Raw genomic sequence first — 27770 nt, 5'->3', positions numbered from 1 at the left:
AAATGTATTAAGCTTATAGTGAGGAAGAGTGCTCTTTTGGGGAGGGGGTAGCTCACGATTAAATTGAGTCTTTCTGAGTAGTGATATAAATCATGATTTAAATCAAATCCACCCTACTTATCTTCACTTGCCCTGCCTGTGCCTTGATAAATATCGACCAATTTGTGATATTGTTTTTAATGAGATTATATTTAGTATTATTTGATACAGTTGCACTGTCATGCAAAATGGGATCTGAAACTGGGAGAACTTGTGTATGCACTGCCTCATGTGAGGATCCAGGTTGAGAGCATTTCAGAGATCAGCAAAGGGTTGTTACAGACTTCCAGTCTGTACATCTGTATTGATTAGAAGTGTTTTTATCTGACCTAGTGGTTGTGAAATAGCTCGATTTAAAACAAAAATCTAGTGTCATTATGGTTTCTGAAGATAAATTCTGTTGAATAATTGGGCAGCTTACTGCATCACAATATACTTGCGGTTTCTTTTGGCCAGTGGTTAGTAACAAACCACAACACAAAGATTTGTGATATTAGCTGTGGTTTGATCTACCACACAAATATGTATCTTGAAAGACAGTATTCCTAATTATAAATTATGATAATAGCTTTTAAAGCAACTAAACTGAAGCTTAATTCAGGCCTGGTTTTGATTCTGGTTTCTTTGATTCCAGAGATGTAGGAAATGCATAACCCACAGTTTCCTTTCTAAGAATAAGAGTGGGACTTTAATGCCATCTCAGTTGGATTTTGGCCAGTTAACATTATGCTTGGCCTTTTCTTTCAGGATATGCACCTTAAACAGATACCTTCTCCTGAATTCACCTCAAATCACCTTCCTGCTGAACAACTTGATCCTAAGTAGATTTTGTCTGCAACACTGTGCTCATGTGGTTTCTGCTGTTACATTGGTGGAGCAATGAAACAGCCCATCTTAGTTCTCTTGTTGATTCATATTGCAAGATCGTGTGATAAGTTTCCATTTGACAGTCATAAGCCAAATCATCATGTCATATTAACTTTATGCATGCCCTTACCTGCTCTCCTTTACATATCTCTTTCCCAAGTTTCTCCACATTTTCATCATATAGGAAAATATCTGAGTAGGGAGAAAAGAATGGATTCTTATCTTTACCTTTGCACATTAGTAGCTAGGATCCCAAAGTAGCCAAGATATCATAACTGAATATTAAAAATGAAAACAAGGATAACTATAAATGTATTCTCAGGTCTTCAAATAGATTTTGTGGGAATATTGGATTTTTTTTCTCCATTTAAACAAAATGTTAAAAATTATACTTTCCATATACCTTGAAAATTTCAGATATTTATGGGCCACAATAAAATTGACTTGAACAAACTTTATTAACTTTCTTTTATATTGCTGTTTGAGAAGAGCCTGTGAACTGTTGGTAGCACATAGTTTTATGAGTCTTTGCTAGGACAGATAAGGATATATGGTTGACCCTCCATATGCACAGATTTTTATCTATGGATTCAAGCATCCACCGCTTGAAAATATTTTGAAAAATATATAAATTCCAAAATGTAAACCTTGATTTTGCTGTTTTATATCAGAAAAATCATTTTATTATCCATTGTATCTGATAGGACTTTCCATGGATTTTTGTATCCACGGGAGATGCTGGAACAAAATGCCAGGGGATGCCAAGGGCCCACTGTAGTTGCTTTTGGGTTTAATGCCAGTTTCAGTTTTAAACTTTCAGTGTGGTTATGTCACCACATTTTCATGTATGTTTGAACCATCTTTATGCTGCAAAACAACAGCAGCATGAATAGCTCTTACTTAATTTTTTGAATGATGGTGGAGGGAGAACTGTTATAGCAGGCTTGGTTGGTCTTTTAAGTGTTTTGTAAATTCTGGCTCTTAACGTTGGAATAAATTTAATTCAGATTTTGAATGGTAATTTGATAATACAAATGTATATTTTTTCATCATTTACCCTGAGAGATTCAATTTTGCAAAGCCTTTTTGTGTGTATTGTAGCTTTTAGTTCACAAGGAGAAGACTGGTTTAGATGGGCTTAGGATCATCTCAGTTAGTGAAAAGTAACATGTAAATATTTTCCTATTCCAAGCTTAATGATAAAGATCAGAAATAGAAATCTATCTTTAAAAAAAATACTAGCAAGGCATGTCTTTAGAGAAAAGAAGATAAGTACTGGTACCCTGTCCATTGAAACCAAATCTCTATCTAGTCTTCCATTTTGTTTTCACAGTGACCCATCGAGTTTCTATGAAAAGCCTACAGTCAGAAAGCACAATAGCTGTTTCCTGTTCCAACAGCTTTCTCTAGAAACTAGCTTTCAGAAGCGTACTATCTGATGCTGGGGTATCATATTGTTCTGCTTCTGACCTTCATGGATATCTTTCCACATTTGCTCATGTACATCAATGGATAGTCGGCACATTACAGAAAATCAGTGCTCAACATTCAAGATTAATCGGGATCTGATCTGCAGCCTTGTTTGACTTAGATCTATGGAATAAAACTAAAACTAAACAAAACTAGAACAAAACTAACAACCTTACACCATGCCAAGTACATGCTATGTAATATTTCAGACGTTCTTCCGGTCGACAGAGGCTTAAAATGAACATATCAGTTGCAAATAAATTTTATGAGAAATAGCATGTGTTTTTAGAATGCAGTATTAAATGACATTACATTGCTGAGGAAATACGGTGTGTGTGTGTGTGTGTATGTGTATGTGTATGTGTATGTGTTAACTGCCCTCAAATCGGCCCTAACTCATGACAGTCCTCTGGATGAAGCATCTCCAGGCCCACCTGTCCTCCACTGCTCCACTTAGGTCTTGTAGATTCAATCTCGTGACCTCCTTGTTTGAATCTAATAATCTTTCTCTTGTTCTGCTGCCCTCCATCTTTCCTAACATATTGTCTTTTCTAGTGAGTCATGCCTTCTCATGATTTGGCCAAATGCAACGGCCTCAGTTTTGTTATCTAGGCTTCCAGGGATTATTCAGGCTTATGTGTCTGTCTTTTGGCCATCCACGGTATCCTCAACACCCTTCTCCAGCACCACATCTCAAATGAGTTTATTTTCTTTCTCTCAGCTTCCTTCACTGTGCAGCTTTCACATCCATACATGATAGTAGGGAATACAATAATTTGGACAATTTAATTTTAGTGTTTTGTTGTATATCTTTACACTTTAGGATCTTATTACCCTGTTTCCCCGAAAATAAGACATACCCATAAATTACGCCGTAGCAGGATTTCTAACCATTTGTGCAATATAAGCCATACCCTGAAAATAAGACATAGTGATAGGCCCCGTACAGAACAGAAGGAAGGGAGCGGAAAGATTGGGGCCAGTGGTTCTAAAGGAAATGGAGTCGCAAGAAATTCAGGGTGGAATTCCAGGTTTGGAGAGTTATGACAATGTTCCAGAAGGAGACAACTTAACTATATTGGAATAAATCTAGACTGTTATACCATACTTAATAAAAATAAGACATCCCCTGAAAATAAGCCATAGTGTGCCTTCTTGAGGAAAAATAAATATAGGACAGTGCCTTATTTTTGGGGAAACACGGTAGTTCTTTCATTGCCTCCCTTCCCATTGTAACTTATTTCTTGATAGCAATCTCTATTATTATCGAAAACTATTTCAATTTCCTCAGTATTTAGGTTGAATTTATATAGATCCCCTGTGGTCATCATTTTTATTTTCTTTATGTTCAGCAATAAACCTGCCTTTGCACTTTCTACTTTGACTTTCTTATTAATTGTTCCAAGTCTATGATGTTTTCCAAAAATGCTAGTGTCTTGTTAAAAGAAAGCAGACAAACAGGTTGTCATCTGGTCTTTTAAATTTGTGTCATACTGATATTAATAGCGCTCCCTAATTTGAAACAGTTCTGTCCGCTAGTGAGAACATGGTAGAGATGACAATGGGATCCTGGCAGAAACCAGGGATTCATCTTCACATGTACTTATTTTTTGGTTTTATACAGGAGCGTTTACTACATCTAACCCTTATTTTAAATAAAACAAGAACTGTGAAACTGATTGAGAAATAATTTAGAAAGGTACTCCACCCGCTTATTTATATAACCTCCCTCCTACCTAACTAACTAGGTTTCATGTTGCAGGACACATGCCTCTGTGCATATATGAAAAGCCTAGGAAAAGAATGGTTGCCTGGTTGTAAAATAGATAACACCTCAGAAAGTACTTACTCCATTTTTTTCCACCAGGGGATGCTGCAGACCTTAACTGATATCAGTTATAGAAGGTCTCCATAGCATGTGCATACAAGATACATGATGCGTAGTTAGGAGCCAGGGGGTCACTCCATCTTTAATAAGGTCACAACTGTTTAGATACAAAGTATGGGAAGGCAAACACTGTGCCTTTTTCTGCTGATGGGAGAGAAAATATGCACACAATCCTCTGAGTTGTAAATGACTTTAAAGACTGTTTATCAGAAAATACCTTTGGCATATTTGGAAACAAGACCCTCTTTATTATATCAGACAGTACTGTGCTTGGTTAACTTTTTTACTTTAGACAGATTGGTTTGTAATGTAAATCTCCACAGAAATTTTAGAACTCTCTGAGGAAACCTAAATTTAGACTCTCTGAGGAAACCTAAAATAAAGTATAGAATATAGTTTTAACTAAAAATAAAAAGTAATGAGAGAATCTTTTATTCTGATTACCAGAATGTTGAAAGTGCTCCTGTAAAGTTTTACTTACTGCAGGAATCTGTCTTCTGACAGGTTGCTGTCATACATTCCTGTCTCTTTGTAAATCTTTGACTTATTCTCTGTAGCATAAGAAAGACAAACATACCTCAGTTAACAAAGACTCCGTTAATTAATCTTTTTTAACAAAGTCTTTTTACACCTGCCCAGACCTCCTTTTCCTCCTTGTCCTTTGTCTAATTAGATTTTTTTAGCAGTATCAGCATGGTGAGGATAGTGGGGGGAAGCTGGAGAAACACAGACCTTCAGCTGGGAATGGAGAATATTCTACTATAGCTGATCCTACTGTAGCATGTACACCAGTCTACAGCAGGTAAGATAAAACAACAGCTTGCTGAGTATGCGTGAACATCAATACAGAGAGAAAAGTGGAAAGCACATTAGCTTGCCTTAATAGCCACCCCCAGCATGTTAAAAATAGAAAAGAAAAATGATAAATTTAAATGTTTGGCCACCAAAATAGAAATCATAAGAAAAGTTGAGACCGATGAAAGAAAAAGTCACTAAGGGCCCGAACAGACAGGCCAAAATAAAGCTGCTTCAGGTCACTTTGGAGGTATGCCGTTTAAATGCTGCATGCATCCTAAGATGTGTGTGTCATTTAAACAGCATACCTCCAAAGTGACCCGAAGCAGCTTTATTTTGGCCTGTCTGTTCGGGCCCCAAGTGACCTCTAGAAGATTCAAAATGTTTTTGTTTACTTATGCAAGGCTGGTTTGATCTGGTTGTGTCATTTAACTTGTTTATATTGTTTATTTGGAATAAAATAGTTGTTGAAACATGTTGAATTGCTCTTCTTTTTTTGTAGTGCAGGAACCTACCTCTGTGATTTCTTAGATATACTTGTACTTAAGAGAAGTGTTCAGGGAGTACAGCTGTAGGATTCAACTAGGAGAGAAAACCACATTATTATTTAGGGGTTTGGCATGCAAGAGAGACATTAGTTTCCATAGAATTGTCATTTGAGGTTTTCTTAATATTTTACCACCAATGCCACACACAGGTTTGTGTGCATGTTTTATTTTTCCATATGATTGTTGAGCAAACATGAATGCTACTGCCTGATAAATGACCGTGCTGACAGACCTCTAAGATGAAGCAAATTAATGATAGCATCCCTGTGAAAACTGATTGCATGGTTAGTACCTGCACCCTGGATGGGGAAAGGGAGATACTGGGCTTGAACAGACAGGCCAAAATAAAGCTGCTTCAGGTCACTTTGGAAGTATGCTGTTAAATTTTAAGAGGCCAGGAGCTGTGCTCTAGTACTTAGGACTGGAGCATGGCTTTGACATGGCTTCCGGCGTCTTAGGACTCATGAAGCATTTAAACATTTAAACACAAAGTGGCCCAAAGCAGCTTTTTGGCCTGTCTGTTCAGGCCCACTGTTAGCTTTCTTATTAGTGGAGAGGTAATAAGGCTTGATGAGTGCTTCATGCAATATTTGTTGCTATATTTATTATACTTTCTAATGTGAGATTTAAATGGCGCTATTGTGCGAGAGCTGTGAGGAAACTTGTTCATTCAGTATATATCTGGAAATGAGTACACCTCATGCATTGTATTCTTTGGTTCTTTGGAGTCTCTGTCTTTGACATTTGACCCAAAATATATGATCAGTTTTTATAATTACTGTTGTGATTATTTACCTATCAGAACGGTAACAAAAATGGAATCAGACAGATCTAACTCTGTTTCAGCTCTTTGTACTGATCTTTCAGTTCAGGGATGCCTGCAGTTACTGTGTGTACCCTGTAGAAGGTTCTTGGTTGTGCAGCTGATCGAGAAAATGGGAGTCAGGATAGAAGCACATGAATGGAAGGTGAAGAGCAGAAGGTACCTGTTAAATGTTTGTGGTGAAATAAAATGATGACCACTGTGTGACTGGGGAAGAAGGGGCTCCTAGTCCTGCCCTTTTTTAATCAAATATAATTGTGAAGACATTTCTAACTGTGGGATGTCACTTATCCCTGAACTGTCTGGTCCTTCTGGTCCCATCTTTTGATTGCTATTTTGGTTGTTGATGATGCTGATAGGTTGGTTGACGTGCATCCAAAATCAAAGTTGTTGTTTTCAGATGAAAAAACTATCTCTGGACAAAAGTGAAGAACTTCCTTTAATTCCATCCATCCATCGTTTTATTTATATTCTATCTTTCTCTGAGATTGGAACTCAGGGCAGGTTACAAAAAGGCAGAGAACAGAATAACACGTACAGTTAAAAGATACAAAATTAATATTAAAATTGAAACAATATTAAATAACAATTAAAACAAATTAAATCTTACTTTAAACCAATTAAAAACAGTACAGCACCATAACCACCCCGTTTGTGGTTAAAATCAATTTCCAAAGTCTTGCTGGGAAAGAAAAGTCTTACCTGCCTCTGAAAGAAAAATGAAGAAGGTGCCTTCCTAACGTCCCTAGAGAGAGAGCTCCAAAGTGTGGGAATAACCACAGAGAAGGCCTTCTCTTGTGTTTCCACCAACTGTGCCTGTGAAGGAGGTGGGGCAGAGAGAAGTGCCCCCCTCCCGCAGATCTTAAAGCTTAGGCAGGCTCATATGGGAAGATGCTGTTCTTCAAATACCCTGGGCCTCAGCCATGTAGGGCTTAATAGCTCAAGACCAACACTTTGATATGTGCCCAGAAACAGACTGACAACCAGCGGAGCTGTTGCAACAAGGGAGTTGTGTGCTCCCTGTAACCAGCACTCATTAACTCACTGGCTACAGCTCTTTGGGGGCCAGGTGAAATTGCCAAACGTGAATCAAAGTCAGTCACATTTGGAGTACATTAGAGACACACATGCTTTAACTGTGCAAATGCACTTCTGGCCACCTCAGACAACCACTATGGTTGCCACGAATTCCTGAGGCACTTTGGAAGGGGCACTCTCAACATGGATGCCAAGCTACAAGGTGAAAGGACTCCGACACCAACTGTGGGACCCTCTCAGCTAGACTGTTGAGCAGCAGGGCAGGCAGTACACCAACAGAATCTCTGATCTGCTTTGACTACTCAACTTTACATACACACACTCAGACTCTACAGACTGTGGGATAGGGTACCTGACTAAGGAGATGGTATCTCAGTAGACCACTGCAGCCCCACCTCCGTCACCCCCAGGTATATCTGTCTCCCCTGCACATAGAAACCTGCTGGGCCAAGATGAGCGAGATTAACCCCACTCCCAGCCTCATCCAACTAGGTCTCCGTGATTAAGGTCAGGTCAGCTTGCTTATCCAAGGATCAGGTCCTAAATGGCAGTTGTCTTTCCTTGCCCTTCAATTCACATTGCGGAGTAAGAATTCTTTGCAGAGTATGGTTCCATAGGCAAGGAAAAGAGGTGTTCGTTACTAGCTGGCTTGTATTTCTACACACTGCAGGAAAGTAGCTACAGAGTAGCACTAAAATGTCTACAAAAACAACTTTTGTTTCAAGTCTGTAGAGAATGTCCTTTGATTGCTTTCTACTAGAAATAGATCTGTAGTGATGCATATTATTGTAGCATTTACAGAGACTTTAATTATCCTTGAAGCAAAAAAGAGTATAATGTCATTGGTTTTAAGAGGTGACTTTACATAGAAATCAAGTAAAATTCCCTTCTTTTTTTGGTATTAATATTATATTGTCTTGTGTGGTTTTCCCTTTCTAACTCTACTCAAAATATATAGGCAAGTGAGTCTTAAGACTGGCAACTCACAAAGACAGGTGTAATGGAGACAAATGTTAGTGAGCCCTCCTAGGGCAAACAGCTGATGCTGTCCTGACCAATCCTTTATAGCATTCTGCTCATACCACCACTGTGACAACAGGCTCAGAATGATGTAATAGCAGCCAAGTTCATCTCTGTGTGGGAGGAAGGCTCTTAAAATAAGTTGGCCTTGTTTGTAGCTCAGTATGAGTATAGATTTTTTCTTCTGTTCAGCTTGGGGAAGTAGATGAAAGAAGGCTGTTTCCTTGGGAGACCAAAGGAGTTGTAGATGCTCAGTGGATGTCTCACTATTTCCATATCCCCTTTTGCATAAACTTAAATATACCACTGAAGAAATAAATTCCTTGCAAAAAAGTTTAAAGAAGACCTTAATTTGTGGATAATTCTGTACATCTTGGAATGTGAAAGGCTGAAGAGGTTGTACCACCATGTTGGTATAGTTACGTGTGTAATGGAAAATGAGCCTGTTAATATGTATTGCTCAGTTAAGCTGAGCAAAATCTTCCTTTCCTTCAAGCAGTTTTAATTTCCGACTATGGATGAATAAGGTTTCATTGGTACATCCTGTCAGTTCAAGAAACATTATGACTTGTGTTTTGTTCTCTGCCTCTAAGCTATCAGAAAAGCTTCCCTCTTCCCAAAGTTTCCAGCTGCTGTAAAGAATGCTTTGCTCACTTTCTTCCCCTCCCACGTCAGCAATCTTGCCTTTTTTGTTGGCTCCCATTCTCATTGGTAGAAATCGCACATGCAAGGCATGCCATAACCCAGGGAGCAGCATTCTCATTTGTGCTAAGCAGTTGAGTTGGCTTTCTCTTAGAAGCAGCATGATCCTTGGGACAGTTCTTCCGTCAAGTAGCTTTGGCAAAGAGAAGGATGAGCAGCTGAGTTCCTTTTGTGGTGAGGCCTCCGAACCAGCTTTATCTGATTTGAGAGGTAACTTTGAAAGTATAACTCTTACTCTGCTGCAGTGTAAAAAACACAGTGTCCTTTTTGTCAGAACTGAGGACTTAATTTTTCAGGCTCTTAAGGGGATAAACTGTATTTGGTTTGAAATCTAGATTCCCATGTTTGGGGAGGCTTACTGCTTGTTTCTCTTTGATTTTGTGCAGAAGTACAAAGTAATTCCATGGACAGTGAAGTCTGAGTGTTTGGCAGGGATTTGAGAAAGCATTTCAGGAAGAGAATGAGGCTCAGTCTTTTTATGATTAAAACAAATTATGGACCATGGCATCACAGCGGATAAGTGAATTTTTCATTGATTATGGGACTGATACACTGTAGTAGGCAAATGGCTGCCTCATGCCGCTGACTGAACTGTGTTGCGCAGTCGGCATCTGTTATACCTTATCATGATTTAGAGGTGGAAAGTCAAAGACTAACTGCACCTCCCATTATCCTTAACAATTGGCCATGCCGTTAGGAGGTGGAAGCTAAGAATAGCTGAAGATCCAGAAACACTTTGCTCCACCATAGTTAATGGAAGTGAAATATGCACTTGAGAAAGATATGGCAAAAGACAACTTTCAAAAATATGTTTAGTGTTACGCAGCAGTTTTGAACAATTTTAGCAGGGTAAGAGGAAGTGCTGATGCAGAGTCCTCAGCAGTAGAAATATTGATATGGTTATACTTCTGTCAGTCTTAACAGATCTGCATCAAATTCAAATGCCCTCTTGCTACTTCCTAGCCTGTTAATGCATAGAGGTTTAGATACAACAGCTCCAGAATCAATTACACAATTTGATTATATGAATCAAGTTGCTCTAACAATAGTAGGAAACCAGTAACAATGGATACTTATTTCCCTGCTTTATTATGGCTGCTTTTTCAGTCTCTGCAATACTGTATATGTCTTATGAATGCATTGAGAAGGCTTCTTGAAGATCTGCATATTTCCCTCACATTCTTGATCATGATGCTGCATAGCTTTGAACTGCACATGGCTTTACTTGACTATCCCACATCATTCTATAAAACAAGCAACAGCAAGTGACATACTGCTGCTACAGTTTCCTCTGGTTTGGGTTTTACCTTTTTGTTATTGCTGAGGTGCGTGTGGCCAGGCAGTACAAAACTGGCTACTGCTTGGTCTCTGTTCTATGGGATGGAGGATGGCACTGTGTTTCCTCGTGCTTTCCTTTCCCTGCATTCATGCTGGTACCCTTCTTCTTCCACAAAAACTGATGTCACAATAAATGTTTTTATATTTGAGGCACACAAGCCTGGTTTTTTGCTGCAACAGATTAATATAACCTTCTTCCTCCTCAAAATCTTCACTGTCATGGTGCTGCACAGGTCCTGAGGAGATGAGAAGTAGCAGCTTCGTTTAACAGCTGTTTGCTGAGCAACCATGCCAGGAGGGTAAATAATCAGCAAGTGTCTTGTTCAGAGTATTGGGTTGCCTGGACCTGGTCTAGCATGCTTTTCTTAACGTTACACACATTTACACTGAATGTGTTTTATTACATTGTAGTTGGAAGTTTTATTAGTAATCACGATTTATCTATATGTCAACTGGATCTAGACTTTTAGATTATCATGCTGTTTTAGTGCCATCATTAACTGTTGCTCTCAAAAATCAGATTATCTGTCTATTCTGCCTCAAGGGTATACCTGCTTTTGTTTACCTTGGGGTGAGCAATTGCAATAGGTCCTGGCCCAATTTTCTGCCCCAGGACTCTCCAGGAGCCACAAATACTGGGTCTTGTGCTGGGTATTTCTGGTTTTTGAAAATCCAAAATAAATGACATTTCTATGGGCACATGTACTAAAAGCATTATTGCTGTTTTGTAACATAAGGAGATGATAGAATTCATCCTCCGTATAAGAATTTTGCTTCATTCCCAGCAACTTGATATTCTGCTCAATTAGCTTTTTGTGTTCGTTTTGATTGTTGATAGAGCTATATCTGTGGGCAAAGCAAGAATCTTAGGTGGCAAATCAGAGGTGTTGAGAGCAGCAGAAAGGGAGACAAATCTCATCCATTGGGTGCTACTGGTTTTCCACAAGTTTTCTCTATGATAACTTCCCACTGGGTTGTGTAGCACATTAATGGGTAAATACTGTTTGTTGTAGTTTTTTGACATCTTGTTCACTTTGCTGTTGTTCTGATGGAGTTAATTAAGAACACTCCGCTGTTACACTTGATAATTCAGTTTCCATTTCAGGACTGAAGTGTCATAGAATTTGAAAGGATAGGGACACTAAACAACTGTTGCTTTTCTTTTCTTCCAGAGGCACTGCACCGCCCCTATGGTTGTGACACTGAACCCCAGGCACTGAATGAAGCCATCAGATGGAGCTCCAAGGAAAACCTTCTTGGAGCCACTGAGAGCGACCCCAATCTTTTTGTTGCACTTTATGATTTTGTAGCAAGCGGTGACAACACACTCAGCATCACCAAAGGTAAACAAGCCAAACTATGCCTTCTCTGTGTATGTGCATGCCCCCACACACATACATGTGTGTATGTAGGTTGTTGAGAAGAAGCATCTTGTTTTTGGTGCTTGTGAGGATTTGTAAAGACTGCAGTAATACAACAGAGTTACAACAGTGGCTGTTGTATGCTTTCAAGGGAAAAATGAAGAGTTTGAAACATCTTTTCAGAGGAAAAAACAGCCAAGAGGACCAGAAACATGGCAAAACTGTCATAGTGGGAAGGAGGAATTTGTACTATTCATTATCTAAAGAATACTGGTTTTTTTTAAATTCTGTTAAATGTTACTGTAGTCTTTCATATTGCTGGATTGTGCTATATTTGATCGGAATCTGTGGTTACCTGGGAGAAATTACTACAGGTATTCTTGAATAATTCAATTAATATTCCACCAGGAGATTTAAAAGTTGACTTCTCATTGTCTGCCTAGGTTCTTTCCTACAGAGAGTAAGATTGACATCCATCATGAGTCTCTCTCTTCTTGAGTCAGCATTAACGGGGGATGTAGGTGAAATCCTACTCAGTTTTGACAATCTTGGTACTTAGTCTGATCTGGATGATGTAAACAAGTATTGAACGGAGTCCCAATAAGATTTAGAACACCCTCAGCTCTTGTTACTTTCACAATAAATACAGTTTTACCTAACTGGAGTTTTATTATCTTTGCTTTAGGTGAGAAGCTACGTGTACTTGGTTACAACCAGAATGGTGAATGGAGTGAAGTACGCTCTAAGAATGGGCAGGGATGGGTGCCAAGTAACTATATCACCCCAGTGAACAGCCTGGAGAAGCATTCCTGGTATCATGGACCAGTATCACGCAGTGCAGCAGAATATCTGCTGAGCAGCCTCATAAATGGCAGCTTTCTAGTTCGAGAAAGTGAAAGTAGTCCAGGACAGCTGTCTATCTCGCTCAGGTACGAGGGACGTGTTTACCACTACAGGATCAATACCACAGCAGATGGCAAGGTAAATGTTTTTGAAAAACTTGCTTTATTAAAAAAAAAAGGAAATTTTCTAACTTTAATGCCTGTAGTTAACAACAACAATAATACCAGAGAGATGTTTGGAGCAAAAGGGGATCCTGAAAAGGCAAACAACTGCTGACTGTCAGTTGGCAGAATAGTTACTGAATCCTGTCAATGACTATGTTAGCCAGTGATCCAGACTTTAATTAATTGAACACTAGGTTGATAGGCCTCAGCTTCCCTCCATCTATGAAAGGAGCAGCAGAAAAATGTGCATAGTTCATCGGTAGACAGTACTAAATAGTGGGTTGAGGCATAAACGTGTGTACACACAGTTGCACACAGGTGTATACATACCCACAAGCAACCACCTTTTCCCCCTTGGTTCATTCATCCATCTATTTATTTTCTCATTCCTATTCTTTTTCTTTCTTCATATTTGTCACATAACTGTTCAAACACACAGTGGCTTTCCTTGTAAGCCTGCCAACCAGCTCCTCTCTTCCTCCCCCCATCATGTTTGCTGAGATACAAGGCAGATACAATAAGGCACATGTAGGTTCAAGAGCACTGCCTTTCCATAGCTCCCTCCCTGTGTCCATCTGCCTGCTTGCAGAACAGGCTCTGAAAAGGAGCAGATAACACAATATTTTTTATTCCAGTCAACAGCTCAAGCAGCTCATAGTGGAGCCTTGCAAGAATGTCTGCCGAGTATATAATAATAAGATTTATTTATATTTCCATCTCTCCCTGTGGATCGAGGCGGGATTACAACATAGTAAAATACAAAATCATAATAAGAGTTTACAATAACCCCAAACCCTCCTCCCATTAAAAAATAATAGAAATTCAACAGTTAAAAACAGCATCAATAACCTAATATAAATTAATCAGAATGGAATGGACCATTACAGAGCTTTAAAGAGAGATGGCACTATTCTTCTTCGGGGGGTCAATCTGGGAAGGCCCGCCAGAAGAGATCTGTCTTGACAGCCTTCTTGAAGGCGCCTAAGGTGATAATAAGACATATTTCCTCCAGCAGGTTGTTCCACCATTTCGGAGTGGCAGAATAGTAAGCCCTCTGGGAAGTTACAGCCAGTGTTGCCAACAAGCCTCGAAGATATTCCCCGGAATGCCCCAATATTTATTATTATTATTCAGTCAAAATTCTACATTTAGATGGCAAACTAGAAAGTAGAAGCAGCTGATATCAGAAGTTGAGATGTTTTACATGAGCAGTACAGTAAAAAAAAAAAAGGTAGCAACCATCCTGATAAGTTATTAATCATAGGGGAACTGTTTTTCTTGTGATTTTCTGTTTGTCTCTGGTGGGGGAGTGTGACAATAAAAATGGGACTGAATTCAGCAGTGGGGAAGGATGTTTGGGTTGCAATTCCCATAGAAGTGGTGGAGAAAAAAGGAAGGAAAAGAATTGGTGGCCTCTGTAGCAGCAACAAATACTGCATTTCTGTTCTTGAGGGGAAGAAAAAAAGATGGCAGTGATAAGCACAGTACAAATAATAAAGATGTTGATCCTTACTGAGAGAAGGAAAACTGCAAAGAAATGGCCAGCATGGTAATGACAAAAGCCATATTTCAAATTGTGAGTAGGAAAGCAGGGGAAGAAACCACTGCAGCTAATGCTACAAGTTGGATAAATGACCATGGAGAGAGAAGCTTTAGCAGCAACTTCACAGCAGATCTTGATACCCCATTGTCATTTGTGGGGGGCTGTAGTCTGCCCATCAGTGGTGTAGTTGCTAGGAAAATAAGTCTTCTATACACTTCATTGTACCCATAGACTACCAGTAACTGTTCCTATTATGTATGTGTATGTCCCTTCAAATCACCTGTTGATTTATGGCGATCCCATGAATTTCATAATATTTTCTTAGGGAAGGCATACTTGGACATGGTTTGACATTGCCTTTTTTCTTCATGTAATGAAGATTATGAAACCAGCGAAAAGACTGTGCATTTAGCATTTCCTCTGCTTCTTGTGCCAACATTAATACATGTTGGTGAAATTCTTGGTGTTATGACTTGTAGGCTTTTCAACTTTTAATACTATAATTCTGAGTTTGTAGAGTTGCTTAAGCCATAGCTTGCTGGTGCAAATGCAACAACAAGCTCTAAATGGATTAAACTGTAGAGTGTAGATTAAATCCCTTGCACAAAAGAAAGGAGCAGTAGCAAAGTATCTCTGTTGCCCACCCTTATACAGTAAAAGAAGAGTAGGAATTTCCCTGAATATTGACTCTGTAATAGTATTGGATTCTCTGGTAATATGTAAAATACATGGCCTAGAATATTATGCTTGCTTCCTTGGAATAAACTCACTGGGACTTGCTTCTAAGGAAAAATGCATAGTGCTAGGTTACAGATGTTAATAGGAACAAAAGAAGCTTTCTGAACCAACACTAATCTGTTAGTATCCCACTCCATACCAGGAAATAATATGTACTTTAAAAATACTAACATAATAATAGACTTTAATAATACAGGGTTATTTCTTTAATGGCTTCTTAAAGATCTATAACTCCCGATTCTGAACTTAAAGATGCATGGATTTTAGAAAATGGAAGACTTCAATAAAATAAGAGAAACTTTTCAACTTTTTTATTTTTGAAGATGGACAAGGCAGATGTTTAATTGTGGAAATCAACTTGAATGGTAAGCTAATGAATTTAATGGGTCTTTAAGGCCCCAATAATGAGAAATCAGTGTGCTATGAAAATTTATTAAGAAAGGCATCTAAACTAGACTTACAAAATCATATTTGCATAGGTAATTGGAATGGGGTTATTGATCCTAATAAAAAGAAATATTCAAGTAAAAGTATTAAGGAAGATCAAGGGAGACTACCTAGAACTTTTTAAAAAATGTATAGAGTGCTTTGGTTTAATAGAGAGTTGGAGATATTTACAGCCAAACTCTAGAGACTATACAGGTTGAGTCTCCCTCATTCAAAATGCTTGAGACAAGAAGTGTTTAGGATTTTTTATTTTTATTTTGGAATGCCTGTATTTGCATATACCTTGAAGATGATTTTATACAATATTTTAAATAATTTTTGTGTATGAAACAAAGTGTGTGGACACTAAACCATCAGAAAGCAAGTTATCACTGTCTCAGCCACCCATGAAAAAAGTTTTCATGGTATCATAGAATAAGAAGAGACCCCAAGGGCCATCCAGTCCAACCCCATTCTGCCATGCAGGAAATCACAATCAGAGCACCCCCAACAGATGGCCATCCAGCCTCTGCTTAAAGACCTTCAAGGAAGGAGACTCCACTCTGAGGGAGTGTGTTCCACAGTCGAACAGCCCTTACTGTCAGGAAGTTCCTCCTAATGTCGAGGTACAATCTCTTTTCCTGGAGATTGTTCCATTGTTCCGGGTCCTGTTCTCTGGAGCAGCAGGAAACAAGCTTGCTCTCTCCTCAATATGACATCCTTTCAAGTATTTAAACAGGGCTATCATATCATCTGTTAACCTGTTCTGCAGGCTAAACATCCCCAGCTCCCTGAGTCTTTCTTCATAGGGCATGGCCTCCAGACCCTACACCATTTTAGTCACCCTCCTTGGTTGTGGAGTATTTTGGATTTCGTAATACCAGATAAGAGAGACTCAACCTGTACTTTTTCTCTCAGAACACCATAAACCCTTTTCTACAGCAGATATATTCTGGATTTTTAAGAATATGGCTAACTTAACTTAGGAAAAAGTGTGGACATCCTCCCCCCCCCCCCAAATAAAAAAAAAAGTTGAGACCTTAGTCCCACCACAATGTGACAAACAGAGAAAACACAGTTTTTTGTGGGTTTTTCGGGCTATGTGGCCATGTTCTAGAAGAGTTTGTTCCTGACATTTCGCCAGCATCTGTGGCTGGCATCTTCAGAGAATGCTGACCTGGAAGAGAGTGGGTATATATATGCGGTGTGACCCTGGGTAAGGAGGAAATTCCTTGTTAAATTATGTATTGTTCTGTTGTTGATAGCAGGGCCTCAGGATGGGAGGATATGCAAAGAGGATTAGTGTCTGCTAATTGGTAATCATTATCTGCTGGGAAAGCTCCTGACCCTGGGTAGTTTCTCATTTGCATTTGCTGAGTCCTCATTTTGCTATACTTCAGGACTGGTAGCCAAACTTTGTTCACTTTAAGGGTTTCTTCTTTCCGGTTGAAATTATCCAGATGTTTATGGATTTCATTGGCTTCCCTGTGCATTCTGACCTGATAGTTGTTGGCATGGCCCAGAATTTCAGTGTTATCAAATAGTATTTTATGCCCAGGATGTTTTATAACATGTTCTGCTAATGCTGATTTTTCCAGCTGGCTCAGTCTGCAGTGTCTCTCCTTGATTCCTGTTTGTACACTGCGTTTGGTGGTCCCAAAAAATTATAGCTAGATTTTGTGGGCATTGTGGATAAAGAACTGTAATGTAAACATGCATCATTTCTATATATAGCAACAGCAGCAAGAATATTGTTTGCTTAAAATTAGAAATGGATTGAAGCACCAATGGATTGTTAGGGATGCTAAGTTAGCCCAAATGGCTTCTAAAGGATAAGCCAGTTGGAACACTTTTGGGAAGATTGAAAACTGCTTATGGGCTTTTTGAGCAATATGAAATCTAACAATAATCTGTGGCTATGACTGTTACTAATTTTAGTAGGATTATTTAGTTGGATCTGTTATGGTAGAATGCTGTTATTTCTTTTTTCTTTTTTGTTTCATTACAGTCAGGATTGGAGGTGGGGTCAGAATACTACTGTGTATTAGTTGTATGTCTTTGCTTTGTCCCTCTTTATTTTTTCCTTTCCTCTCCCCACCTGGTTTCTTATCTTTGACTGTATATTATTTTGATGGTAAATTGGATTGTTTTTGTTAAAAATTATTCTAAAAAAATACTTTTCAGCTCATTCACATTGGTTTGTTCCTTGTGTGTGTATGTTGAATATTTTCAAACATTGCTTTTATGATAAGAAAGAATGAGGAGCCTGAAGGAAGTGAGAAGCAAGACTTGAACTGCTACGTTAAACTGAAGAATTTACTGCCATATTGCAGGATCACTATATTGGTCAAATCCCCGGCTTGTATGTACCCAAATGCTCAAGTGTTCTCCCTATTTCATGATATTTGAAAATACATGTCCAATACCAAGGCATTTGAGTATTGCTTCTTTGGTAATCCAGTTGAACATGAAGAAAATGCTATACAGTAATTACTGTTTTTCAGTCTTTGATGTTAGGGATTTGCAGCAGTATTTAAAACTTGGAACAACCTTAGTTTAAGATACCATTTTAAAAGATTTCCCTTAACATTTTGAGTATAGAACAATATTTCACAAGAGGTTTATTCATTTTCTCTTAACTTTCATTTATTCAGTTTTTAACCTCAGGGACAAATATCCCCCACCCACACACTGTCTTTCTGGTCTTCATGCTTCTTGTTACCCAGCTTACACAGACTCTTGGTTTAACAGGTGTATGTGACAGCTGAAAGCCGCTTCAACACACTGGCAGAGCTAGTTCACCATCACTCAACAGTAGCAGATGGCCTGGTGACAACCTTGCACTACCCAGCACCAAAGTGCAATAAACCCACCGTCTATGGAGTATCTCCCATCCATGACAAATGGGAGATGGAACGAACAGACATCACCATGAAGCACAAGCTTGGAGGAGGACAATATGGTGAGGTGTATGTTGGAGTATGGAAGAAATACAACCTCACAGTTGCTGTGAAAACACTCAAGGTATGTTTTGGTACTCATGAGAAAATTCTACTTAACATGGTGTTGAGGAAATGTAACTGGCTAATTGGAATGACTTGCAGTATGCTGCTGTATTTGAAAGGCATGCCACCTATTTGGTGCCATAAATTTTAGACAACTGTGGCTACAAAAAACGAAACAAAAACAAAACACTTTAGATGTTTAGCATGGCAGCTTGTAATAGATGTATCACTCCAAACTGAGATTCTTTATCTGAATACGGAAAATGTGGGATTGCTACTAAAATTTCCTGGAATTCTTTTGCATTCTGTATTTCTGCCATTTTTTTAGTTCTATGATATGTTACCCACCTAAAATGTTCTACTTATAGACTTCACACCAGCAGACATAGAAGTGTATATCCCATAACCTAAAGCCTTACTTGTTTAAATTCACCAGGGCTTTGACTAAGTACAGTATTTAAAACAGTAAGAATGCATCTGAACACTACAGAGAGGTTTTCCTTCTCAGATTGAGATATGTGTTGCAACCTGGAACATAGAGGTATAGATACTATAGTAACAGTCACTTACCACCTACTTAGGTGGTACTTCCTGATTGGTCTTCTGGTTATGATGTGTTAAATAGCTTTAAAATAAACATCTGTCTTAAAAAGAATCACTTTCCAGAATATCCCAGATAAACTATAAAACAGAAGATGCCACTCATGTTTCATGTGGCCACTGGGTAAAAATTGTGATTACTCTGGCACATGATACTAAAAAACTAATTGTCAGTTCACTTCTTCTCTCCTCCTGAAAACCATTGATGTATATTCTTCACCCATTTCAGGCTCTAATGCTCTAGTTCTCATGCTTATTGTGAATGATTGCAGTCAGCTACAGGGAACCTCCATCCTACCTTTGATGGAGCAAAAATAGAATTATTACCTCTATGCTTGTGGGTTTCATGGAAGTTTCTGGACAGCCACTGTTGAAAAATAGGATACTGGACTAGATTGACCTTTAGATCAATTGAGCTGTACTTTTCTTATGTCAATATGACAGTGATGATGAGGTTTGGAACCTAATTTTTCCTACCTATGCAATAACCTCACTTTACATTCATAGAGATTTTGTTGCACCTTTGAGACTAACTGGGGAAAAAAAGTTTGACGCATGAGCTTTGTAAACTTTAGTCTACTTCTTCAGATGCTTAGGGTGTAGTGGAAGCCAGGTACAGACAGGAGTGCAGGAGTCGGTCCTTAGGAATGACATCCTGTTGTTTGGACCTGTTGAGAAAGAAGATATCTGTCTGTATCTGGACAAGTTTCTTGAAGTGGTTGATGGATTTCCACTTCATTTGGCTAAATTTGGTGCTTTCCATAGTGGTAGAATTTAAATTTATACTCCCTTTACATTGTTGATGGTCAAGAAAACAAGGTCTGGGAAAGCTGGATCTGGTTTCCTCCTCCGTTCCCCCCAGTCCTTTGTAATAAAGTGCTCAGATTGACTTTCTTAGGCCTGATAAATCAAAAGAGATGAAATAGCAAATTATGCTCCTTTACATTAACCTGGCAATTTCACTTTGCATTTTGAAATTACCCACACTGCCTTGGTGGGTCTGGTTTGTAAAAGGTTGTCTATGATCAAGAGTTTGCTTGAATGAACAAAGAATGCTTTGTTGTTGTTGTTATGTTATTTGCCGCTAAGTCAGCTCCAACTTAGAGGAGTCCAGTGAATGAAAGAGCCCTAAGTCATTAATATCACTGTTTGTGTGTTTCAAACTCAGGACCACTGCTTCCTTGATTGAATCAACCTGTCTCCTTTCTTTACTGCTTTTTACTTTACATTATCATTTTCTACAATTAGTTATGTCTCATGAGTTGACCAAAGTACAGTAGCCTCAGTTGAATCATTCTGGCTTAGTGAAAATTCAGGCCTGATTTTCTCTAAGACACCTTTATTTGTCTGTTTAGCACTCCATGGCATCTATAAAACTTTCTTCCAGCACCATCTTTCAAAAGAATTGATTTTCTCCTTGTCAGTGTTTTTCACTGTCCAACTTTCACAAACACAGGAATCAGAAGTGGTATGGCATGGATGATTCAAACTTTGGTATTTAATGATAGCATTAAATATAACATATAGTAGGTAATGATAATGAAGCTGCAGTTGTTTTGCTCAAATGCTGTTGGATGCTATTTCCTCTTCCCCCCCTACCCCCAATTCACTATGATTATTAAAAGGCTGGTTGTCTTATGTTATTTTCAGGAAGACACTATGGAAGTGGAAGAGTTCTTGAAAGAAGCTTCTGTTATGAAGGAAATCAAACATCCGAATTTAGTGCAGTTATTGGGTGAGTGCTTACCTGACCACAAATATTTTCTATTGCTTTCTTTTTCAAAGTTATACTGGTTAACAATAACCCAGTTATTGTACTCCAAGAACAGTTGGGTATCATTTTTAATTTTTACTTACTTTGAATAAAACTCTAAGTAAGCACAGTATCTATAGTGTCATTATGCCTCCTTGTTTTGCCCCTTGAGCATGATTGGCCAGCCATACACTGGACAGTAGATTAGATTCAGAATTAGGTGAGTGTATGTGGGCTGCCTAAAACAGACTTCCCCATCTGATTTTTCCCATGACGGTTCGTTCTTCCAGCCCCTTCTGGGTAGCCTGTAAAATGAGGTGAGCTGTTATGCAGGCAGAGAGATGTATTCCCAGAAATCAGGTAGAGGTACTTCGTTTGAATGGGACCCTGCAACCCATTTATACAGAGCTGGTGACCCCAAAGCAAAATGACCACAGTCTCAAATTATGTAGTTGTTTCTTGGGATTTATGTGAACAAATGAAATAGAGGCTAGATCTGCATATTTTGGGCTCCTATATATCTGAACATATGCATATTCAATGTCAGGACATCAGCAGATCCAGAGGCCAGACAGGCAGTCATAAATCTAAATCCAGTTGCTAGTCATATGTGGGGAAGGAAGACAGTACTTAGGAAGGCAGGAGTATATCAAGGGCTGGAGGCAATACTCAAACTGTTATAGAGGGAACAAAGCAAATAGTGCAGGGACCCAACAGTAGGAGGGAGAAAAACTTTACACAGGCAGCTAGTGGGGAGGAACCATGGTCTTACATGTCTCTATACTAGAGACATGGGAAATAAGATGATATGCCAGGAACATGAGTGACTTCCATCAATACTGTGTCTCTTGTGAAATGCATGAATGTTAGGGCTTTTATGTCAAACTCCAGCCCTGGGTAGGATATTTTATCTGTACTGGAGTGGGAGGAGATGATGATGATGATGATGATGATGATGATGATGATGATGATGATGATATTTATTTGTATCCCACTCTTTCCCCAAAACTATGACCCGGAGTGGTTCATGTGATTAAAACCATTACAATTAAATAATCTCTTTGTTTATTCTGGAGCTACAACTTAAATTGTTTGTTTAATTGTATTAATGTGTAAAGTACTTTATAATTTACTGTTGTTGTGTGCCTTGAGGGTTGTTTCAGACCCAAGCGATGTAATTTAGCTTGTAATAAATATGCAGGAAAGGTCATTTTTGCTATCACTTAATAGCTGAGGCACAAGAATACCAATAGTATCTCCCCATGCAGTAATACTATGCTTGCAGGGTAAACAGTTCCTTACAGGGCAAAGAGCCAGAATAAATCAGCATAAATGGATATCAGAAGAGCCAGAACAAATAGGTATAAAATACCACCATAAGTAAAAGGTAGGCTACATGTGCCTCCAACCTGCTTTTTGTGGTTCCCCAGAATTGTGACACCCACCTATGCCCTAGACATCTTCTGTTTAAAAAATTAGGGAATCACCGCAAAATTATAGGCTGTGACTCCCAGAGTAGCAGTTTACAATTTAACCCCCTGAATATTCCAAACCAGCCCAAAACTGACAGAGAAATTAGGAAACACAAACAAGAAGTACACTTCTGTTCACTTCTGGCTGGTTTTTGGTGGAATGTGGCCTGGCACAGGGGTGGAAATTGTGCTTTGCCACTCTTGCCCATCCCTGCCATAAAGATTGAAGCCTTAGGGACATCAGACTCTTTTATGCTGGGTCAGAAACATTGTTTCCCTGCTCTAGTGTTGGCTCTTATGACTGGCAGAAGCTTTTCATGGCACTTAAAAAACATTTTTATTGGCTTTAAAAATATGATTACAAAGAAAAGAAAAAAGAAGAATGAAAGATGGGGGGAAAGAAAGGAATAAAAGGGAAAGTACATAGAATATAAATAAGGGCTAAGTATATAAACAGAGAGAGCCAGTGTGATGTAGGGGTTTGAGAGTTGGCCTATGACTCTGGAGACCATGGTTGAAATCCCAGCTTGGCCATGAAAAACTGCTGGATAGGTAACCTTGGACAAGTTACATTCTCACAACTTCAGGGAATGGCAGTAGAAAACTCGCTCTGAAGAAACTTGCCAAGTTGGAAACGACTTGAAGGCACACAACAACAATAAATACACAAAGATAAGCTGATATTTTTAAAAGTACATTTTTTTGATGTGGACATCTATAAAATATGCATCCATGCAGTCTTCTGACTGTTGAATAATAGATGGAAAATATTTATCTTTCCAACCTTGGATTGCAAGTCTTTTTGCACTGGTTAATTTGCACAGGGCAATCTACCACTTAACTTCATTATCCTCAGATTTAGTGCTTTCCAACAAACATTAATGAACTTGAGTTGTTGGTTTCAATTTCACTCAGGATATAATTAATGTTTCCAACACAGCATGAGTGGCTGAAACAGACAGAGGAGGCTCTTAAAGCAAACCAGAACAGAACATAAGGCAGACCATCAAAAAAGAGGTTCTTTGTAAGTTGATTCCAAGATAGCCCAAGGAGGAATATCTGAATTAGATCATGTTTGCCAGTTATTTGTATGAATAAGGAGATACGCCTTATTATATAAACTGGATTTGGAAAATTAAATCCACCTTCCTTTTGAGTGAAGAATGAGGTTGTAAAGTCCTTTGTATAAATTTATTTAAAATGTATTGATTTTCTAAAACAATAGCCTTGAGGGATACTTTGACAAGCATTCAGTGAGATGCCTTGAAGAACATAGCTACCCATGATAAAGTATTAATTTTATGTGAATTAATTTTATTCTGATTATTAAATTGAGTGATAGCTATCCACGTACCAAGATATTTCAGCAAGCAATTTAGGCAAACACAATTTAATCCCAAGGAACCAGTATGCCTAAATACCTATTTACTTCTAGACACCTGCAAATCTGCCAGTTGGCTAACAACCTAGAAAGAATATTAATCCCAACATATATAGCCTCAAATAGAGACCAGTTGTTAATTGAATAGCCAGAAAAAGCTTCAAAGTTATTAATTAATATTACCAACTTTTTAAAGAAGATTTTGGTCTAAGAATAAACAATGAAAGATCATCAACACACAAAACTGCTTTATATCCATATTTTTCATGTATAAACCCAGAAATTGTTAGTTTGCATATTTTAAAAGTCATATATAAGATGAGAGAAAACATCTCTGTCATCTGCCTCAAGTTAAGTTTTATTGTTGTGATAATGAGAGCTAGGTTGTTGTAGTGGTTACTTTAGAAATGTGGCATGTAGCTTTCCAGATGATGTTGAACTGCAACACCCATCATCACTATACTTGCTAGGGCTGCTGGGAGATCCAGTCCAACATTTGGAGAAGCACATGTTTCTTATCTCTGGGTACTGGGTACTTTATAAACCAAGAAACCGCCAATTCAGATTTAATTTTTGCCAAATAGGCAAGCCACTGTTTTCTGTTAGCCCTGCTTCTGTCCTATGAATATAATACTTACTTTTTTTCCCCAAAGCTGTTATGTGAATTATCGATAATGTGGAAAATTCTCTGAACGTCCTGAAGAGCAAAATATAATAATAAAATGGGACTCTTAATCTACATTCTATGCTGTTTTGATAAATTTTACTAATTGTTGGATATAAATTTTATCCTGTAAGCACTAGAAAGATTTACGTCCGTGTAATTTGGATTTAGCATAAAGTGTTCACTTTACTGAAACCAGTGGTTATAGAGTTGATCATGGATGGTGCCCAGCAACAGAAGAAGGAAAGGCAGCCCAAAGAGTCTTTGGCCCGTTACAGACGGGCTCTTGAGGTGCCCCCATCACGTGGTAGGGGTTGGCCAGGGACCTAGCGTCCACACCGGCCTCACCCCTAGCACGTGACGGGGGCGTAATAATGGCGGCGCCCTATACACACAGGCGCCGCCATTATTACGTGTCGGACGCATAGCGTCTGCACATCGTGCAGCGCTTATGACGTCGCAAGTGCCCCATTGGCGCCTCGCGGCGTCATAACCGCACCATGGGGAGAAGCCCCATTTTGGTGCTTCTTTTTTGCTCCGCACAGGAGCTGCGCGGTTTGGCTGCTATGGCTCCCTCGCGTAGCAACCAGCAGTGCCCGCAGACTGCCGCTTTTAGGCGGTCTGTAACGCGCCATTGTTTTTCATTTTCAACCTGAGCTGAAGGCATTTCTTGACTATTGAATAGAAAAGCTGCTGTGAGCATCTTAACAGTTCCATTTCTTTGAGTGAAGAAGGTTTTGATTTTGGGCAAAGCTTCCATGTTTTTCTGTCTGCCATGCTTAGAAATACTTTAACACTGTCCTCTTTTCATCTCCTTGGTTATTCTGATGTTGGACATCTTGGACAGACCCTACCTATTAGTGGTGTCTGTCTGGAAATCCTTCTCTGCGCCAATGGAGAGTTAGGAAGAATGTTTAAAAAAAAAACAGAGAGAGGGAGAGAGAGCATGTTTTCCCCACCTTCTTTTAATGGCATGTTTTTGAGAATCTCTGCTTGAATTGCCTTAGAAAATTGTACTTTCCATAGGAATTAAATCTTAACAAACTGTTCATTCTCCTGCCAGGTGTGTGCACTCTGGAGCCCCCCTTTTACATAGTGACAGAATACATGCCCTATGGGAACTTGCTGGATTATCTGCGTGAGTGCAATCGAGAGGAGGTGACCGCTGTTGTCCTTCTATATATGGCTACTCAGATATCTTCTGCTATGGAATACCTGGAAAAGAAGAATTTCATCCACAGGTCAGCAGATTGCCTTGATTTTTGTAGCATGAAAAAGTTACTCTTTTTTTTTTAGTACAGCCATTTTTTAGGAGGAGAAAAGTAGCCAGTTTTGCTGTGGGATTCTGGAAGTTGATGTCCAGAAGTAACCTTTGATCTCTTTATATGTATGTGTGTGTGTATGGTACATTGTGTTATCGTGAAGGTAAACCATTTGTAAGACAGGATTTGATTACAAACATTTAAGAAGAGACTTTGAAAGCTATTCTGTACTTGATAAAATCACAGTGGCATTGCCTCACCTACATTGCTTTCTCTGAAGGTGGACATCTGCAAGGGGAGCTGGGACCAGTTTTCACAAAAGTTGGGTTTTGCGTCCATGGACTAAACTATACCATGCCTGCTAAATAATACAAGAAGAGGAAAAATAGAGTTGAAACCTAGCACAGCTCAAATTCTGTACTACAGTTCCCCAATCCTGACTTCTGCTCTCAAAATAAGATACACAAATACTTAATACTGAATCAATGCAAGTATCTTTGTTCTTTTCTTCAATTTGAGTGACAGGGCTATGGACAGAAGAGAACATAGTAAATATAATCAAGCTACCTTACTTCTTCTGTAGTATTCTGACTTGTCAGGGATAAATGTGCTTCTGTTTCCAGCTTTCTGGTCCTCCCTACTTAGAACATGAACAGTTCAAGAAACCATGGATCCTTCATTTGTGTATGTTGTTCATGATGTCCAAACACACCAGAGCTCAACTTTCTAATTTATTGGTCTGGCTTGTTAATGGAGAAACAAGCTGGACAGCTGACAGCTGCTGTGTTACATTGTCATGAGAAGTAATCTGTGGAACAAAGTCTATGGTTTCTTTCAAAATGTTCAGATTGTGGCAGCCAGCATAGTAGCTCATCCATAGTAAACTAGGGTTCTGGTAGTACACTAGCTCACAAATAGGATGAATGGATTAACATAGCACATTTATCTGTCAAGAGTTAGTTGTTTGAAGGTAAGGGACATTCCATTTCAAAAATAGCAAGAATAATGCTAAGCATTACCTGTTTTGGTGTAATGAGTAACTTGTACTTGCTTTTTAAAGTTAATGTGAAGGGAATTTTTAGATGCATTTAGACCAGGGGTTCCCAAATTTTGGTCCTCCAGGTGTTTTGGACTTCAACTCCTGGATGCCACAGACAGCTTGACCAGCACTCAGGAATGCTGGGAGCTGAGGTACAGTACATCAGGAGAACCAAAGTTTGGGAACCACTGATTTAGAAAGAAATTTTTCAAGGTCTGAACCATTATTTTAAATATTCACAGTATTTGAATGGAGCATGAGCTGCATACATGTTGATGGATGTGGAAAGAAGGAATTCAGTAGCAATTCAGTATCAAAACTTAATCACACATATTGTTAGATACAGAGGTTTAAGGATGTCCTTTCTCAACTTGTTTCTTTGCAAATCCAGCCTTCCAGTCAGCAAATAGATTTTGGAATTAGTACATATCTAGAAAGTCCCGGGTTGAGGAAAGCAGTTTAAATTTCACAAAGATGACTTTTTCCTGAGCTGAGGGCGACTAAAATGATGAAGGGTCTGAAAACCATGCCCTATGAGGAACGACTTAGGGAACTGGGGATGTTTAGCCTGGAGAAGAGAAAGTTAAAAGGTGATATGAAAGCCTTGTTTAAATATTTAAAGGGATGTCATATTGAGGATGGAGCAAGTTTGTTTTCTGATCCTCCAGAGACTAGAACAGGGAACAATGGATATAAATTTCCTGACAGTAAGAGCTGTTCGACAGTGGTACACACTCCCTCGGAGGTCTTTAAGCAGAGGCTGGATGGCCATCTGTCGGATATGCTTTGATTGTGAGTTCCTGCATGGCAGGGCTTTGGACTTGGATGGCTCTTGTGGTCTCTTCCAACTCTGTGATTCTATGATATAACTAATTGTGCCAATTTCACTACCAATCCTGTGGATTGTAACAGTCACAAGTAACATAGGCCTGTTACAGACTGCCAAAATAAAGCTGCTTGGGTTCTCTTTGGAGGTATGCTGTTTAAATGA

The 27770-nt window shown here is 38.9% G+C and overlaps 1 protein-coding gene across 5 annotated transcripts in view; it reads left to right on the top strand.

Annotated features, from left to right (window-relative positions):
- The window catches only part of ABL2 (ABL proto-oncogene 2, non-receptor tyrosine kinase), a 65753-nt gene that overhangs the window by 20421 nt on the left and 17562 nt on the right, over positions 1-27770 (top strand). For 4 of the 5 annotated variants that reach the window (XM_089515948.1, XM_089515946.1, XM_089515947.1 and 1 more), the window contains exons 2-6: positions 11701-11871; positions 12575-12870; positions 18355-18627; positions 20859-20943; positions 25542-25719. In XM_089515948.1, the coding sequence (XP_089372074.1) occupies positions 11701-11871; positions 12575-12870; positions 18355-18627; positions 20859-20943; positions 25542-25719 (1003 nt within the window). Of the gene's footprint in view, positions 1-11700; positions 11872-12574; positions 12871-15428; positions 15543-18354; positions 18628-20858; positions 20944-25541; positions 25720-27770 lie in introns of those variants that run through there. The other variant, XM_089515950.1, reaches the window with a different exon arrangement.

The sequence above is a fragment of the Sceloporus occidentalis genome, unplaced genomic scaffold, assembly GCF_023333645.1.
Source record: "Sceloporus occidentalis isolate IW3139 unplaced genomic scaffold, rSceOcc1.0.p SCAF_3, whole genome shotgun sequence".
Classification (NCBI taxonomy): domain Eukaryota; kingdom Metazoa; phylum Chordata; class Lepidosauria; order Squamata; family Phrynosomatidae; genus Sceloporus; species Sceloporus occidentalis.
Note: the sequence above shows the minus strand (reverse complement) of the source record. Positions and strands in the feature narration are given on the sequence as shown.